The 16,160-nt window shown below is 62.8% G+C and overlaps 1 protein-coding gene across 3 annotated transcripts; it reads right to left on the reverse strand.

Annotated features, from left to right (window-relative positions):
* Window positions 1–681: 681 nt before the first annotated feature.
* On the reverse strand, window positions 682–14,393 carry LAT2 (linker for activation of T cells family member 2). Of its 3 annotated transcripts, none has more exons than XM_058568958.1 (13): window positions 14,305–14,393; window positions 9,993–10,115; window positions 9,523–9,562; window positions 6,940–6,983; window positions 6,692–6,752; window positions 6,405–6,442; window positions 6,049–6,084; window positions 5,936–5,966; window positions 5,360–5,415; window positions 4,192–4,251; window positions 3,766–3,837; window positions 3,226–3,347; window positions 682–1,429 (listed from the first exon to the last, which is right to left on the reverse strand). In XM_058568958.1, exons 2-12 carry the CDS (start codon window positions 10,084–10,086, stop codon window positions 3,244–3,246), a joined length of 636 nt encoding a protein of 211 aa, XP_058424941.1. In that variant the 5' UTR covers window positions 10,087–10,115; window positions 14,305–14,393; the 3' UTR covers window positions 682–1,429; window positions 3,226–3,243. The 3 variants fall into 3 exon arrangements, with proteins under 3 accessions (XP_058424941.1, XP_058424942.1, XP_058424943.1); XM_058568959.1 differs by having other exon boundaries at window positions 682–1,449; XM_058568960.1 differs by lacking the exon at window positions 6,049–6,084.
* Window positions 14,394–16,160: the final 1,767 nt, after the last annotated feature.

Here is a 16,160-nt window from a genome sequence, read left to right on the forward strand (position 1 = left end):
AGCCGGGGAGCAGGAGGGAGCAGGGAGGGAGGGGCCTGTGGGCACCTCTGCTTGGCGCCCGCCCTCCCGGGCAGGTTAGTCACTTGTCCGGACCACGTTGAATGGGGACACTAAGCGGGCATAGGCAAGCCTCCAAGATTACTGGCCCTTTGGGTTAAAGTTTTGATGAAGAGGGGGAAAATATGAAGGTCTCCAAAAACTGCAGGATGAAGTTTTACAAAATACTTTCTTGTTCCTTCTCAATCTTAAGTTTTGTCTGGAGCCTCAGGATCCCTGTGAGGTGGGGGAATGACTGTGCCGTTTTCCAGGTGCGGCCCCTGGGCCCAGAGGGCGGCTGGGCTCGCACACCTGCTGACTGCAGAGGCAGGACATCCCGCGGAGCCCCCTGCCCCTTGCTCAGGCCTAAGCTCTTGTCTCTGAGCTTGTGGATTAGGACCTCGGGGCGTGAAGTGACAAGTGGCCAACAGTTGTGTTCTAGATGTTTTTGCCCAATTTGTGGCATTAACTTCTCATGGAAAAAATTGGTGTGGCATCTTGGAGAGAGGGCTGGCCCTGGGGACCAAGTGCCTGGCCCCAGGCCTCCACGCTCCGGGCCTCAGGGTCCCTTTCTAAACAAGAGACTTGCCCTTCGTCCAGAAGGTGTCACACGCAGCAGGGAAAGCAGACACACACAGCTTCTGCTCTTAGACCACAACGGTTTATTGAGGCATCTCGGTTGGAGGAGGCATTTTTATCGCTGACTCTGGCCTTCCTGACTCAAGGTCCCTGGGGCCCCTGCCCTTCCTGTGAGAGGGTCGTGTTTCCCAGTCAGCTCAGCCAAGGCCAGCCCTGGAGCAGAGGGGTCCCCGGGGGGCCTCACCTGGGCACTCCTCCACTGCCTGCCCCTTCTCCAGGGCTCTGGGACGTTTGTCCACCGAAGGGTCGGGAAGACGGCTGTAGCCTCATCTCCTCCTGAGCAAACAGGCCTGAGAAAGGGGCGCCAGGGCTCCCCTAACTGCTGAGGTTAAGTACACATAATGCTTATAGGAGACCAGACTCTACTCTGAAATGTAGAACATTAAACCTGGCTCCACCCATATAAATTAACTGTACAAACCGATCAGTCACAAGAAAATCCCAGCAACCAACGTGAGTAAGCAATTTGGGATCCAAATCCAAAGCAAAACAGGACAGGAACACCGTGTTGAATGGGTTTTAGATGTGGGCGTGGGGTGCCGCTGCCCCGAGCCCTGGGCGTCTGGTCAGGCTCCTGCCCTGTCCCGTGGGAGCTGGTCACAGGGCCTTTCTGCGGGTGACTGTCCTTTCCAGGCTGGGTCCCCAGGGCCCGCAGATGCTCCGTGGGAGGTGCTGGTGTAAGCGTGCCCGGGGTCTAGAAGGCGAGCAGCTCTGGAGAAGTGATCCTCAGGAGGCGAGAGGTGGCCCTTGGCTCCTTCAGTGAAGATGAAAAGGCTGTTAAAAGGAAAGCTTTGCCCCCACTGGCACTTTGTTCCCTCAGTGCTGAGCAGCTGGTCCGGGGCCGGGAGGGGCGTGGGGTGATGGTCAGTATCCAGCTGCCCTCCTGCGGCCCAGCTGAACAGAGGAGCTGCCTGGGGAGCAGCCTCAGCTGTGCTTGTGATTCCGGGAGCTTCCCCTGTTCGTCTGAAATCCTGACTGTGCTCTGGTCCTGGCCAAGGCCTGGTTATTCCAACTTGCCCTCCGTCTCTGTCTCCAGCTGGACCTCTCCCCAAGTCCATGCACAGATCTCTGACTGCCCACTTTATATTTCCTCCTGCACGGACATCTCCAACTTAACAGGTCCAGAAATAAAACGGCCTCGCCCACAAAGCCTGCTGCCTGCTGCCTCCCAGATCTCAGTGCCCACGGGGACGTGCTCCTGCCGCTCAGGCAGACCCTGCAGCCCTTTTCAACTCCTTTCCACCTCACACCCATGCCCAGTGCGTTGGTGAGTGCCACTGGCTCCGCAGGTCCTTCTGCTGCTACCTCCCCGGGCCAGGGGGCCATCCGGACTCCAGCCCTGACGTCCTGGTCTCCCTGCCTCCACTGCTGCTGCCCGCCCTGTATGCAGTCCTCTGCTCAGCAGCCAGTGATCCTTGAGGAACATCGGTCCCCCTTCTGTCCCACCCTCCCATGCGGCAGGCCTGTCTCAGAAGCCCCCCAGGTGCTCCTCCTCCTCCATCTCTGCAGTCCCCCCAATTCCTGCCTCCTTTCCCCACTGGGGTCAGACCCCTGGGCACGCTCCTGCCTGGATGAGGAGGGCCTCCCTCCTGCAGTCACACCCCTCCCTGCCATATGGACCCCACCCCACAGGCTCCATTTCTTCTGTTCTCACGTCTCATGCTCCTCTGTTCTCTCCACCCCCAGAACGGAAGTTCTAGGTAGGCAGGGATTTTTGTGTATTTTGTCTATTCCTGGGTCATCCGCACCTAAGGCAGGACCTGCCCATGGCAGGTGCCCGGTGAATAGTGCGTGAATGGATGAGCAGTGGGCCCTGCACGCCTGGCTCAAACTTCTGCGGCTGATCCTGCTGCTGGCTCTTGACTGGCCTGGCCCACCGCCTGCTGAGAGGACTCCTGTGCCCCCAGGTCAGGACTTAGCACAGCCTTCAAGGGACCTGGGTCCATCCTGCCTCCCACGCAGTGGCAGAGCCTGGGCTGTCACGTCTGAGCTGGGGTGTCTGTCCCTGCTCGGCTCTGTGTGTGTGCCTTTGAGGGTGTGTGTGAGCGCTTGACACCGTGTTGGCTGGTGCAGTGGCTGCTCAACAAACATCAGTGTTGTCATTGACACCGCCTCTCCCAGTCCTGCCCTGCCCGAGTCTGCCCCTGTGAGTTCTTCACGCCCAGTGTCTCGTCTCAGAAGACCTAGGTCCCATTAGCTCCATTGTGCAAGTGAGGAAAGAGGCCCCAGGGGGTGCAGTCACTCCCCCGATGTTGCAGACACCCCCCAGGGCCCACCCTTCACCCCACGGCTCACCACCTTCCCTGCCTGACACCCCTCGGCCTGAGACTGTGCCTGCCGTGCATCTGTCACCTCCCCAGTCGGCCACAGGGGTCGGGGGTAGGGTGGGCAGGGACTGCTCGGGAGCCCAGCGCTGGAGTGCAGAGTCCCAGCGCCCTGCAGAGCCACCCCGTCTCAGCACCCATGGGTGCTGCCCCACCACTCCCACCATGGCTCCTCCAGCTGAGATCCCTGCTTTTCCCCGACCACCGTGGACCAAGGCATCCATACCTTCCTTCCAGGTCTCCTCTAGGCTTGTGTGGCCGCCACATCCCCATTCACGTAGTCAGGCTCCCCGCTGTCCTCGTCTGGGCTCCCTGCCCATGAGGGGGGTGCTTCTCTCAGGACTTGCTCTGTGGACAGACCAGGGGGCAGCTGGTTCACAGGACACACCTACCCCTGCTCCCCCAGATGCCACAGACCAGGCTGTAGGAAAGGCTTCACTGGCTGGTGTGTTTGTCCTGTCTCTGGGATTTGCCAGAGGCTCGTCCTGCCAGCACCCGGGTGAGTGTGACTCCATCCCTGCAGCTGGATTGCCGCCTGCCCGGGAGGACCTGCCCTCAGGAGGCTGCAAGGCCGCGGAGGGGAGGCCTGGCTGGTTCAAGGCCTCTGCAGCCACTGATGCGCTGGAGGCTTCCCAGCCCACCCCAGCCTGGCCCTTCACCTAGCAGCCTCCCCTATCTCCCCTCCCCCGCCTGGTCTTCCCAGGCCAGGCCCCTCCGAGCCTGCTAAAGGTGACCACGTGGAGGACCCTCCTCTGTGGCCACATACCCACGACCTTCCTGGACTCCTGCCACTGCTGGATGGACGCCGAGTTCTGATAGTCCTCAGACCCCTCGTCGCCTGCGGGGAAAGCGCCGGGAGAAAGGCTGGCAGAGGGGCAGCCACCACGGCCAGTCCCCAAGGCACCACGTGCCCAAGCCAGCAAGGCACCACGGGCCCCTCCAGAGAGGCATCGTGCACCCTCATGCCAGGCAGCCTCTCGGGGGGGGAAGGGACCCCCTCAGTGCGTTCCCACTGAGGCCCGGGACCAATGGGGACTCCTCCTGGGACACGAGGCTATGCTCTAGCCAGTGCACCAAGACACCAGTGACCCTTCAGGCTTCAAGGCAGGCGATGCCTTCGAGCGTCTCAGTGTAGGCCGGCCTGGCTGGGGAGCCCTGCCTCCCGGCCCAGCGCCCAGGCTGGCGGCCTCACCTGACTCGGTGCTCTGCTTGCAGATGAGCACGTTCTCATAGGAATTGGCATCATCGTCGTCTGCAGGGAGAGGGGAGAGCACTCGGGATGCTGGTGGGCCTGGCCCGACATGCCCGCTCTTCCTCCCTCTCTCTCTCCTGCCCTCCCTCAGTGGGTGACCTGTCCTGCCAAGCCCCAGCCCTCTGGGTCCCCCAGGGCCTCAAACATTCTCCCGGACAAGCTTCTTAATGGGCGCTGGCCTGGCTCCAGCAGCCCTGCCCTGGGCTCCTCCATCGTCTTCCGAGGTCACCCTTGAATGCACTGGGGAGAGGAGATTAGGGGAGAGGGCTGCAATCAGGCCCACGATGGATAGGTGGAGGGAGGGAGGCCCATCTCTATTGGGCAATGAGGGGCAAGGAGAGCCACGGGGGGCTGGGAAGAGCCAGGAACCAGGCAGGCCGGGTGGGCTGAGGGGCCCTTGCCCAGTGGCCTAGGCTGGGTGTGGCATGTCAGAGCGTGGCACCTCCACACCACCCCTGCCACAGAGAAACTGAGCTCTAACCACTGCCCCACCCAGCGTCCATGTGGGTCAAAGGGGCTCCGAGAAATGAGGCCCAGCCCCAATTCAGAAGCGGCGGGGGAAAAAGAGGAGCCCTCTCTCTCACCCCCGACCCCAGCATGGCCCCTGCAGGAGCCCAGTCGAGGGGCTGGACTTGAGCCCTGGCCTGTGCACCTTGCAGCAAGCACTGCCTGCCCTCGGCCCTCTTTCTCTTTCTGGAAAGCAAAGGTGTTAAGGGCCTACAGTTCCAGCGTCCTTGAGCCTGCGGGGCTCGGAGTCCGTCAGCAAGGAGGCCCTGTCCAGGGCCTTCCTCCGAGGTCCCGTAGGCGCTCACCCGGCGCTGCCCAGCCCTGAGGGGGCCTGGATGACCAGCGGCCCAGCCTCCCCGCTGCCCCCGCCCCAGCTCCTCCTCTGCTTCCTTCAGCCCCGTGGCACACTGCCCCCTCTCCTACCCCCTGCCCCCCCACACACACGCCTTCCCTCCTCTGCAGCTGGGCTCCTGTGTCGGTGTCAGCCTCCCTCATCTCTCCCCCGTTGCGCCCTCCATCCAAGCCTCGGCCCAGTCTCCCCCTCCGCATCCTCACAACCGCCTCGGCCTCCTCCCTCTCCCCTCCTCATCCTCTGCCTCACCTTCCGGGGGCTTCTGGAACCGCTCCCAGTTGTAACAGTTCATGGTGATGGGGTCGCTGGAAAGAAAACCCAGACGCAGCCTAGTTGCCGGCGTGTGGTTGGAGTGGGGCACCGTGGGGGCAGTGAGGCCAGGGCCACTCCAGCCGTTGCTCCCCGGGGCCCGTGGGGACATGGCCAAGTTCTCCCCTGATCCCTCCATCCTGCTTCCCTCGGCCCCTGAGCCACCCTGGGGCCGAGGGTGTGGCAGCCTGGCTCTAGCCACCTTGCCATGTGACCCGAGGCAAGTCCCCTTCTGCCCTGGGCCTCAGTTTGCCCACATGTAAGATAAGGAGACACCCTGAGGGCCCTTCCTCTCTGGGGTCCCAGGGAACTTGTCTCTGACTGGGGATGCAGGATGAGTCCCCCCAGATAGCCCCTCACATCCCACAAAGCCATGGCCACTGGAGGGGAAACAATGCTAGCGAGAGCCTGCCGGGCCGCGGGTTCTGGGGCAGGAGACCTTCATAAATGAGGAAGCTGAGGGCAGGGGCAGGTGGGGGCGGGGAGGAGGTGCCAGGGCCCTGAGAAGCCACTCACACGTAGGCTGCATCTGACCCGTGTCTGCTTCCTGCAGGAGGAGGTGAGGATTAGGCCCGAGCTCTGGGCTCTGGGCCCCCACCGCAGCCCCCACCTCCCTGGAGCCCACCCACCTCTGCTGAGGTTCTGGTACCTGGCGGATGCAGAATCTGGAAGAAAGGCCAGGCTCATGACTCCCTCCCTCACCCTGCCCGCCCCCTGGCTCTGGCAGCCGGAGGAAGGGACTGCGTCCGGAGGCCCAGGTGTTTCCCACTTTCACTCCTTGGCACTGGCTCTTTGTCCCCTCCACCACTTGGCCAATCCCATCAGGTCTCCCAGCCCAGCTCGGGGGTCTCTCCTCTGCAAAGGCCTCCCTGTCAGGCCCACTCCCCTGGCCCCAGGCCTCCCCTGCACAGTACCTGTCCCACCAGGTATTCACCGTCCCAGTCCCCCAGCCCCTGCCCCGCCCCTGTGTCTGACGGTCACTCACCGTCGAGGCTGGGGGAGAACCGCAGCAGCTGGCCCTTCCTGCGGGGGACGGGAAGGTAGGGCTGAGGATGGGCAAGGGGAGAGGCCCTTGGGCTTCTGGGGGTCTGAAGGCCACAGCCCCACAGCCCTCTAGTGGCGCCCTGAGAATCCAGCACTGGGGCTCTGGGGTCCAAGGAGGGATCAAGGTCTCAGCCTGGGCTCAGCAGGTGGGGACCCCAGGGCCCTCCTTCTCGTCGCCTCCTGTGGGGCTGTGACCCCTCTGCGTCTGAGACAGGGGCTCATTCCTACCTTGTTGACTCCACATCAGAGGCTGTGTCTGCCAGGGGCCCTGGCCAGGCCTGCCTGACCACTGCAAAGGACAAAGGGGTGTTGGCTGGGCCCCCAGGCCAGCCCACCAGTGCAGCCCTCTCACCCCCTCACCCCACCAGATCAGGCATGGCCACAGCCTCAGAACAATGGGGACGGAAGGGACTTTGAAATGGACCCCCCACCCCGAGTCCAAGCCCAGCCCCTGGACCCTTCTTTCCAGGACTCACAGGAATAGGTCCGGGCCACTGCAAAGCTCTGTTGGTTCTCATGCCTGGAAACACATGGGGCTGTGCTGAGCCTGGCCTGGCCTCCCACAGCCCAAAGGACAGTGACACAGGACAGACGGACAGACAGGGACGAGGAACGGAGAGGGGAGGGACAGAGCAGGGCGAGAGTAAGGAGGAGCTGCCATCCCTCTGGGCCTCAGATCCAGGGCTCCCTGATGCCCCCATTCTCTGGACGCTCCCCCGCCCTGCCCACCAGGTGCCCACCCTGCTCACATGGCCCTGGGCTGGAGCCAGCTGCCAGCCAGACGCATCCCCAACACGGCCTCCCCAGGAACTCCTGGAGATGGTCAGGAGGGTCTGTGGGCAGGGCTGGGGAGGCGGCCCTGAGATTCTGGGGTGTGAGGGTTGGGGCAGCTGCTCAGAGCCGCAGTGGTGACTTCAACCAGGAGGCACAAAGAGGCTGCCCCCACTTCCCACCCCAGAAGTGTTTAACATTCCTAAGAGAGCACACCCTTCTTGAGACGTTCAAACACACCATACTCCCAAATGACTGGTGAGACAGCTTCAAGGCTTAGCAGACACAGCTAGGTATCTAGCTATCACCCAGTGTCCCCTTCTTCCTTTGAAACAAAACCCTATCTTTTATTTACGCAGCCACATGCCCATCTGAAAGACTATATTTCCCAGCCTCCCTTGCACCTAAGTGTGGTCATGTGATTAAGCTCTGGTCAATGGTCAATGAAGTGCAAGCCAAGGTTGTTGGGACTTCCAGGAAAGCTCCTTAAAGGAGGCATTGCCAACTGAAGTGCACCCTTTTTGTCTTTCTCTTGCCTGGAATGCAGAGATGAGGGCTGGAGCTCTAGCTGGCATTTTGGACCATGGAGTGCCCTTGGGAATATAAGCCACCACTAAGGATGGTGGAGCAGATTAGCCAATCATTAAAGCATTTTGGGCTCCTTCCCTGGATCAGAATGGGCACCTGGCTCAGCCTTCCAGGAGCTCCTGGGGGGCTGGGGGTCAGGGTGACCTTATTTAGGAAGGATGCTCTAAATCCACAGGAAAGAGTCAGGCATGGCTTCCCGGAGGAAGTGATGCAGGAGCTGGGCCTGGCACACACGGCAGTCACTTCACGTAGGCTGGCAGGACTGAACCCAAGTCTCCCCTCCCACCTTCCTCCACGCAGACCCAGTTTTCCCACCTCCCACGTGAGGAGGTTTAGCTTCTGGCTCTGACCGTCCACAGTTCTCAGATCAATCAGGGGCCTGGAGTGGACAGGGACTGAAGGAGGAGGAGGAGGGAGAGACTGAGGAGGCCTGGCTGGCGGCAGGCGTGAGGGGTGGGCAGCGGGGGAGCCCAGCCCACCCCTGGCGGAGGTTGTGGGCTGGCGACCCAGGGGACTAAGTGGCCAAAAAGGTCTGGAAAGGTCCAGCCCTAGCCCCAGGGGTAGGCATGGATGGGAAAATTCTATTTTCAAATTTCACTGTGGTTTTTCAGTTGCAAAAGGAAATGAGAAAGGGTGTGTGTGCACTTGTCCGTGAGCGCCTGCCCGGGCGTGCACACAGGCGCTGAGTGTGGGAGAAGTGCACGCATGAGCGAGTGTGCGGGGACCTGGGGGTGTGGTGGGCGTGTGCATGCACAGTCTCAGAGCCCCGGCCTCCGTCAGCCCCTCTCCTTCTCGATGTAAGGACACCAGTGGCGCTGCCCTCCTGCGGGGGTGTTCCTGGGCCACCTCCTTGATCCGCAGCGTCTTGCACAGCTGACCCTCCAGGGCCCACCCCCGAAGTGCCTGGAACTCCATCCCGCCCCGGTTCCCCCAACCTGTCTGGGTCAGTGACCCCTCTTCATCTTGACCCCCGCCTCCCTGCTTCCTGCTGCACTTCAGCCCCTGCTTCCTCCCTGACTCCCCTTGACCCTTAGGACAAAGGCCGCAGTCTCCCCCAACAGTCAAGGCCCTCCCTCCTCCCCATCCAGCTCATCCCTCTCAAGACACGCCTGCACCGGCCACCCCACCCCCGGAAGACAGTGTCCACCCCGGTCCTACGCCGGCAACTGCCCACACTGGTCTCTCTCTCTGGAATGTCCCCCCTCGCCTTTCTCTCTTAAAACCCTTCCCACCTCCTTCATCGCGCCTTCCCTGATCCCCCAAGGGACATGCCCACATCCTCCCCTTAGCTCCTTCCGCATTTTCCAGGGGAGACTCGCACACAGTTCACACTCTGCTTTGTGCCCAGTCTCTGCGCCCCCGTTGCCCAGAGGGCGGGATTCTTCCGTTGACCCTCAGCACCAGCACAGCGGGCCCCCCTGGGCTGGGGTCAGAGGGAGGGTCTGCGGAGGTGCAGGCAGGCAGGATGGTGGTATCTCCTCCTCTCACAGCACCCCCTGGCCAGGCTGGGGCAGGGCCTGGAGCCCCTGGACGTCCCTCTCTCCCTCCTCTGACTGCTCAGGACCCACTAGAGGCCGGCACGGAGGAGGTATGAGTGGAGGGTGAGGGGCAGGGTGCAGGAATGCCCAAGGGGACTCCCACGTGGGCGTCCAGGCCCAGGGCACACACAGTCACCAGGCTGGGGACACCGAGGCACTTACAGGCTCCTCTGCTCATAGATTTTCTCGGGCCTCTTCGTACCTGCAAGAACAGGACCAGACTAGCAAGCATCCCGGAGCGAGGAGCTGAGCTCCGAGGCTTCCTCATCTTGTCTCCCCTGTGCCCTGTGCAGGCCTTGCACAGGTTGTGGAGGCCGAGCCGCCAATCACTGTGGACCCCTGACAGCGACAGGGCGTTTGCTCACCATTGATTTAGGAGACAGAGCAAAGCAGCCCAGCCTCCCCTCCCTTGTCCAGAGCAATCCCCCCGCCTCAGACATTCACCCTTGACCCAGCAAAACCAAAGCCCCACAGTGTCTTCAGGGGCAGTTTAGGGGCCGGCCCTGGGGGTGTCACCCCTGCCTTGTGAGGCTTATCCACCTGCCCTTTCCGACCTCAGCTGGGTCTAGGCCTGAGAGGGACCCTGCCTATGCCGTCTTCTCCTCCGTCGTGTCCAGGCCCCCAGCCTTTACCTGGGCGGGAGCAGCGCACACACAGGCCGGCCGCTGCCCCCAGCAGCAGCAGCAGGGCCGCCCCTGGCCACAGCAGCTCGGTCTCCACGCTCATGTCCACTCCTGGCCACTCTTCCTGCAGTGCTGCAAGGTGGGCACCCTGTGAGCCAGGAACCCGCCCAGCCCCACACTCTCAGGTTTCTGACTGTCCCCCTCCCCTGACAGCCCCAAAGCCGATCCCAGGCCATGGGAGCGCCACCTTCCCCCCAGGCCCCACGACCGGGCCAGGACAGAACCAGCCCCATTCCTCCACCTGACCCCAGACCCGCACCCCTATCCCCCGGGGCCGTCGTCAACACTTGGTAAGTGCTGGAAGGTTTTGGGGCCCCACCAGACAGCACCACATGTATGTGCACACTCCTATACATATCCTCACTTAATTCACACAGCCGCCCCTTGAGGGAGAGGCTCGCTCCATTTCACAGATACAGAAACTGAGGCCAGAGGTCCCATAGCTGCTAAGTGAGAAGACAGAATTCAAGCTCTGGCCTCCGGACCCCAACTCTGGCTCTGCCCACTGGGTCCCTTGCCTGCCATAAACCCAGCTTTGCTCTCCAAGCCTGGCATTGTGGCCCCTTCTGAACAGGGGGCCCCAGCAGCCCCACCCACCCAGCTCTGCCCTCTCCCTGGCCTCCCTCAGCGGGGGAGGGGGTGGGGTTTCCTCTCCTTAAACACCTGCACACCAGAACCCCCTGTCCCGGGGGCTGGGAGGAGGGAGCCTCCAGGGAAGGCCTCTTGGAGGAGGTGGCCTGAGAGCATGAGAGGAGAGGGCCTCTGGGCAGAGGGCCGTGGTGGGGTGCCCGTGGCGGCTGGTGGGGGATGTGCTGGGAGGGCGGGGCTGGAAAGAAGACGCGTCAGGGTGCAAAGGCCTGAGTCCCCTGCTGGCGTGGAGCCCCTCCTCGGTCAGTGGCCAGTCCCAGCCTTGTGGCCACACGGATTGCCAGGCCTCGGCAAAGCCACACAGCGGGCTGTGGTGAAAGCAAGGACAGCCCTCTCGAGGGGGCTTCCAAGGAGAATCACTGCAGCTGTAAGAGACAGCCCACTTGCGATGGCCGGGGCCCCAGCTCTGTGAACAGGGGCTCTGAGGGGGCCACGCCCATGGCAGCACGTGGCACCCACACGACAGTCCACTCTGCACAGCTGTGTGCCTCCCGCCCTAGCCGCCGGCAGGAGGGCTGCTCGGCGGTACAGCAGGGAAGGAGGGGCTGGGAGGTCACAGGCCGCGGGGCTCCCTGAGCCCTGCGTGGCCCTGCTGTCCCGTGCATTAGCTGTGTGGCCTCGGGCGAGGCTGGGAGCCTCTCTGAGCTTCCAGCATGCCTGCGGAACAGATGACGAGGAATCCCCGTGCAGCACGAGTCACGGAGAAGCCGCCTCTCCTTCCTCAAACACCAAGTGCGTCAGTGGGAACACGCGCATTCCCAAAACGCGTGACCGGGCCCAGGAGAGAGGACAAGACCTGTCACCAGGATGTTGTCCGAGGGGCGCTCAGCTCCCCCTCCTCTCGGAACCTGGGCACTGCCTTCCCTCCTGCTACCTGGCCTTGTGCCGGCCGCCCAGGGCAAGCTCTGTCCCAGCCTCGAGCCTTGACCCCAGGCCACCAGGCTGTGTGAGGCTGGGAGCACCTGACCTTGGAGGGCGGACTCCTGGGGTCACGTCCTGCCTATGCCTCAGTCCCTTGGCCTCAGTTTTCTTATCTATAAAATGGGGATCAATCCAGAGCCTTCCTGAAAGCGTGTGAGCCTGTCCAGCCTGGCCCACGGTCTGGGCTTCCAGAGAGAAACCTGCCAAGGATCTTATTTCCGGCTGTCTGGGATGGACAGCGGCCTCATGCTCCCAGCCCTGCACATATTTGTCCTTTGGTTAGGACAGACTCTTTCTGTCTCCAAAGGCGATTTGGGCACAGAGACACAGGTGGGTTGCACACAGGCTCGCTGTGAGAGCCAGACATGAGTCCAGCACCGGCCACCCCCGGGGTCTCCCTAGGATGCCAGGAGCAAGTGCACATGCTAGGCCTGGCCTTCAAGGCCCCAGGACCTGGCCTGCTGACCTCTGCTGCCTCTGGGGAAGGGCAGCCCTCCAGCCCAGAGGACCCACCCCAGAGACCCTCTTGCTTCCCGGATCCTGCTGTCCTGGGACGAGGAGCACCCTGGGGTGCCCCGGCCCTGGTGATCTGCACCCTTCCGGCCCTGGGTAAGGGAAGGGAGGGGCGCGAGCATGCAGACTCTGCCCCGGCCGTTGATCCCGGTGTCGCCCCTCTGTCAGGTGGGGGAGATAACAACACTCCTCCCTCAGTTTGCCATGTGAGGCTCGCGGCGTGGATGTGACACACGTTGGGGGCTGGTGCAGGGCGGGGCGCCCGGACTTGCCATCGTCTTGTTCCCCGGGAAATGGGAAGCAGCAACCGCAGCCTGTCGGGGCTGGAGCCCCTCCCGTCCCCCGCCTGGTCCCCTAGACACGCAGCCTCAGCCTCCCTCCACTGCCCCCCACGGGGCGTCGGGCTGAGGCCCCTGGAGGTCTGGGGTCTGAAGGGGAGTAAGGCCCTTGCCCCAGTCCCGCGGCTGTCACAGACACGCCCAGCATCACAGGGGGACGCAGCTCCTCCCCTCCCAGGGAGGAGAGTGGCCCCGGGAGATGAGTGCACTGTCCAATGTCACAGAGCTGGCCCGTCACAAAGCCACGATCCAAACCCAGGGCTGGCCGGACCCGAAGGCCACACCCCTATCCCTTTCTTGTATTACATTTTTAAGATTCATGAAATATATTTTAAAAGAAAGACCAATTTGAGGACGAGTCCTGTGGCTGCCCCCCAGACTGAACAAACCTACCCTCTCTCCTTGCTTCTGAGAGTGGGGCGGCGGGATGAGGGTGGAGGGAGAGGGGCTGAGCCCCGGGGAGGCGGGCCCAGCAGCAACCCTAGGGGGGCCCCAAGGGGCCAGGCAGGGCGGGGGGGAGGGGAGGCCGCGCAGCCGGGGCTTTGCAGGCCAAAATAACACAAAGGGAAGTGGGCAGTTTTCGTTTGAGCAAAGTCTGCAACAAGCTGGCTGCGGAAAAGCCCTCGGGGCTGGGCTGGGCAAGCCCCAGCATCCGAGCCTTCCGCCCGGAAAGGTTCTTGGAGACCATCCTGCCCACTCTCCAGCCTCTCCATGCTGTAGATGGGGAAACTGAAGCCCACCAGGGCCGCAGGGCAAGCTAGGGGGCAGGGGTGGAGCGTGTGGTTCCCATATGCGCTGGGCTTTCCTCTGGGGCCTGTTCTGTTTTCCCAAATAACCTTGGCCTCTAGATGAGGCTGACTGAGATGCCTGCTCTTAATGCTCAGGTGGCCCGTGTGGGGGCCTGGGCAGCCCCTGTCTCAGGGCAGAGGTGGGGGATGTGAAGGCCAGGGCCACTGGTTGACAGACTTGGGTGCAAGGAGCTCCCCAGGGCCTAAAGCCTCTCAGACCCTAGCAGAGAGTCGGCAGGCCTGGCCGCCGGGGACTGGGTGGGGGTGACAGGGACAGCTGCTTCCATCTGGCCTGCGGCAGGACCTGGGCACGCTTGCCTGTAGAGTCTCACCCATCCTCCCATAGCCCTGTGGCAGGGATGTTACAGTCCTATTTTACAGATGAAGAAACTGAGGCTCATGGGCCTGGGCCTGGGGAGCCGCTGTCCTGGCCCCGTGGCTGCCTCTCACCAGTCTCTGAAGTGATGGGACCACCCTGGTGGCTTCCCAGGGCTGTGCAGTCTAGGCTGGGAAGGTAAGGACAAGAAAGTGGCTGGAGCCCCAGAAACAGGCTGCCCCTCTAAGCGCTGCAGGGTCCGGGAGAGGCCTCACTAGCCAGGGTGCCAGGGCAGGACTGGGGCCGAGGGAGGGAGCCAGGGCGCCAGGGCAGGACTGGGGCCGAGGGAGGGAGCCAGGGGCGCCAGGGCAGGACTGGGGCCGAGGGAGGGAGCCAGGGCGCCAGGGCAGGACTGGGGCCGAGGGAGGGAGCCAGGGGCGCCAGGGCAGGACTGGGGCCGAGGGAGGGAGCCAGGGCGCCAGGGCAGGACTGGGGCCGAGGGAGGGAGCCAGGGCGCCAGGGCAGGACTGGGGCCGAGGGAGGGAGCCAGGGCGCCAGGGCAGGACTGGGGCCGAGGGAGGGAGCCAGGGCGCCAGGCGTCTTCCCACCCCACCCAGCGGGCCGCCAAGTGCTCCTGCTGGGCCGGCAGGGCCAGTGCCACCCCCATGGGGTGTCAGGGGGCCAGCCTCAGTACTCCTGCCTCAGAGTAGGCTCCAGGCGCTCCTGGAGAGGCTTACCTGGGAGTCGGGGCTCCTCACTGCGGCCGCCTCATCCTGACCCACACCTGCCTGAGCTGACGCCAACCGCCAGACACGGGGCGGGCAGCAGGCACGGGGCGGGCTTCCTGCCAGCCACTGAATCATCCTTCACACATCCGCTGCTCTGCTGGACAGGCGCTGCTGCTTACAGACGGGGACAGAGAGACAGAGACAGAGACAGGCACAGAGAGAACAGCAAGACACGGACACACACGCAAACACAAGTCACAGAGAGGAAGGGCCACACACATAAACACAGAAATACACACTCACACTGAAAACACACACATACACCTAGAGAGGAGGAGAACCAGAGAGAGACAGAGACACAGAGACAGAGACATACGGCTGTGGGCAAACACAGACACACAAACAGAAGGACAGAGAGAGATAGGCAGGGACTGGGCCTGAGATGGACCAAGACACACAGAGGGAGACGCAGGAGGACAGAGAGAAACAGAGAGACACACAGAGGGAGGGAGCAGGAGACAGAGACACAGAGAGCACACGTCCCAGAGAACCAGACACGTGCATGTACACACACACACACAGAACCTGGGACTTGGGTGGGCAGGGCAGACAGAACAAACGACGGGAGACAAAGACAGACGGACAGAGTAATGGCCAGCCACAGACATCTGGAAGAGGAAGCAGGACAGGGAGCCAAGGTGAGGGACAGAAGGAAGGACGTCAGGGCCCCCCAGGCCTGGGAGCCACATCTTGTCACCCCATTTTCCAGATGAGGCTCAGGGAGGTGCAGAGCCTGCCTCGGGCAGACCACAGAGCAGAGCACAGGCAGGCTGAGACCACCCTAACGCCGCTCCGCCCAGTCCCCACTGGCAGCCGTGGAACGGGGATGTAAGGACTCGAGGACTCGACAGCCGCCTGTGCGTGGAGTGGCGGCCATCGGTAACCACGCGTTCTTCTCGGGGGCCTCATGTTAGGGGTTCTTAAGTAACTTGCCGGAGGCCATCGAACTATTGGTGACACCCCACCCGCTAGAGACCCCAGGGAAGCCCATGAGGCTCCCCCAACCTCCCATCAGTCAGGCACTCCAGAACCTGGGCTCTCCAGCTCTGGGGGCCCCTCTTGGTCTGGGACTGGGTTTCGCTTTCAGCCTCAGTCCCTACGGCCCGGCCTGGCCAGGGCTAGGCGCGGGTGGATGTGCAGACAGGAGGCCCAACCGGAACTGAAACAGAAACCGGGGTCCTGGGCCGCCCGCTGCTGCCACCCCGTGGGGGAGAAGGGTAGCACATGGACCGGGAGCTGGTTTGGGGAGACCCCCCCTGGGCCTTCAGTGCCAAGAGCCTGTCTCCACCCCCTGAACGTGGTGACACCAAGTCTAAGGCCAACCCCACCTGACTCCCCAACCAGGGGAGTGCTTGTGCAGTCAGCGCCACCCCTTGTTCCAGGCCGGGCAATGCTACATTTAATTTCCACGGTAGCTCTTGCCAGCTGGACATTAGCTTTCTCTTACTGGTGAGAAGACTGGAGGCTCATGGAGGCTAAGTGGGTTTGAACCCAGACCCCAAAGCCTGTTGTCCTTCCACCACCCGTAAGTGCAGGGACATCAGTGGGTGTGTGCCAGCAGCCTTCCTTGCTGGGCCCACCTGCCCGGCCCCTCCTCACACGACTGGGACCAGCCTGCGCTGGCTTCCACCCATCCATCCCTGGACTACATGTCTGCCCGGGACTTCCTGCCCACAGGATGGACAGACACTCCGGCACGCCCAACGGCAACGGAGCACTTCTATGCTCCCAGCTTCCCTCCCGGCCTCAGCAATGGCAGGCACTGGACAAGTGACCTCTGACCATGGGCCAAGTCTCAAGATCCA

This window comes from Diceros bicornis, chromosome 26 (assembly GCF_020826845.1).
Source record: "Diceros bicornis minor isolate mBicDic1 chromosome 26, mDicBic1.mat.cur, whole genome shotgun sequence".
Classification (NCBI taxonomy): domain Eukaryota; kingdom Metazoa; phylum Chordata; class Mammalia; order Perissodactyla; family Rhinocerotidae; genus Diceros; species Diceros bicornis.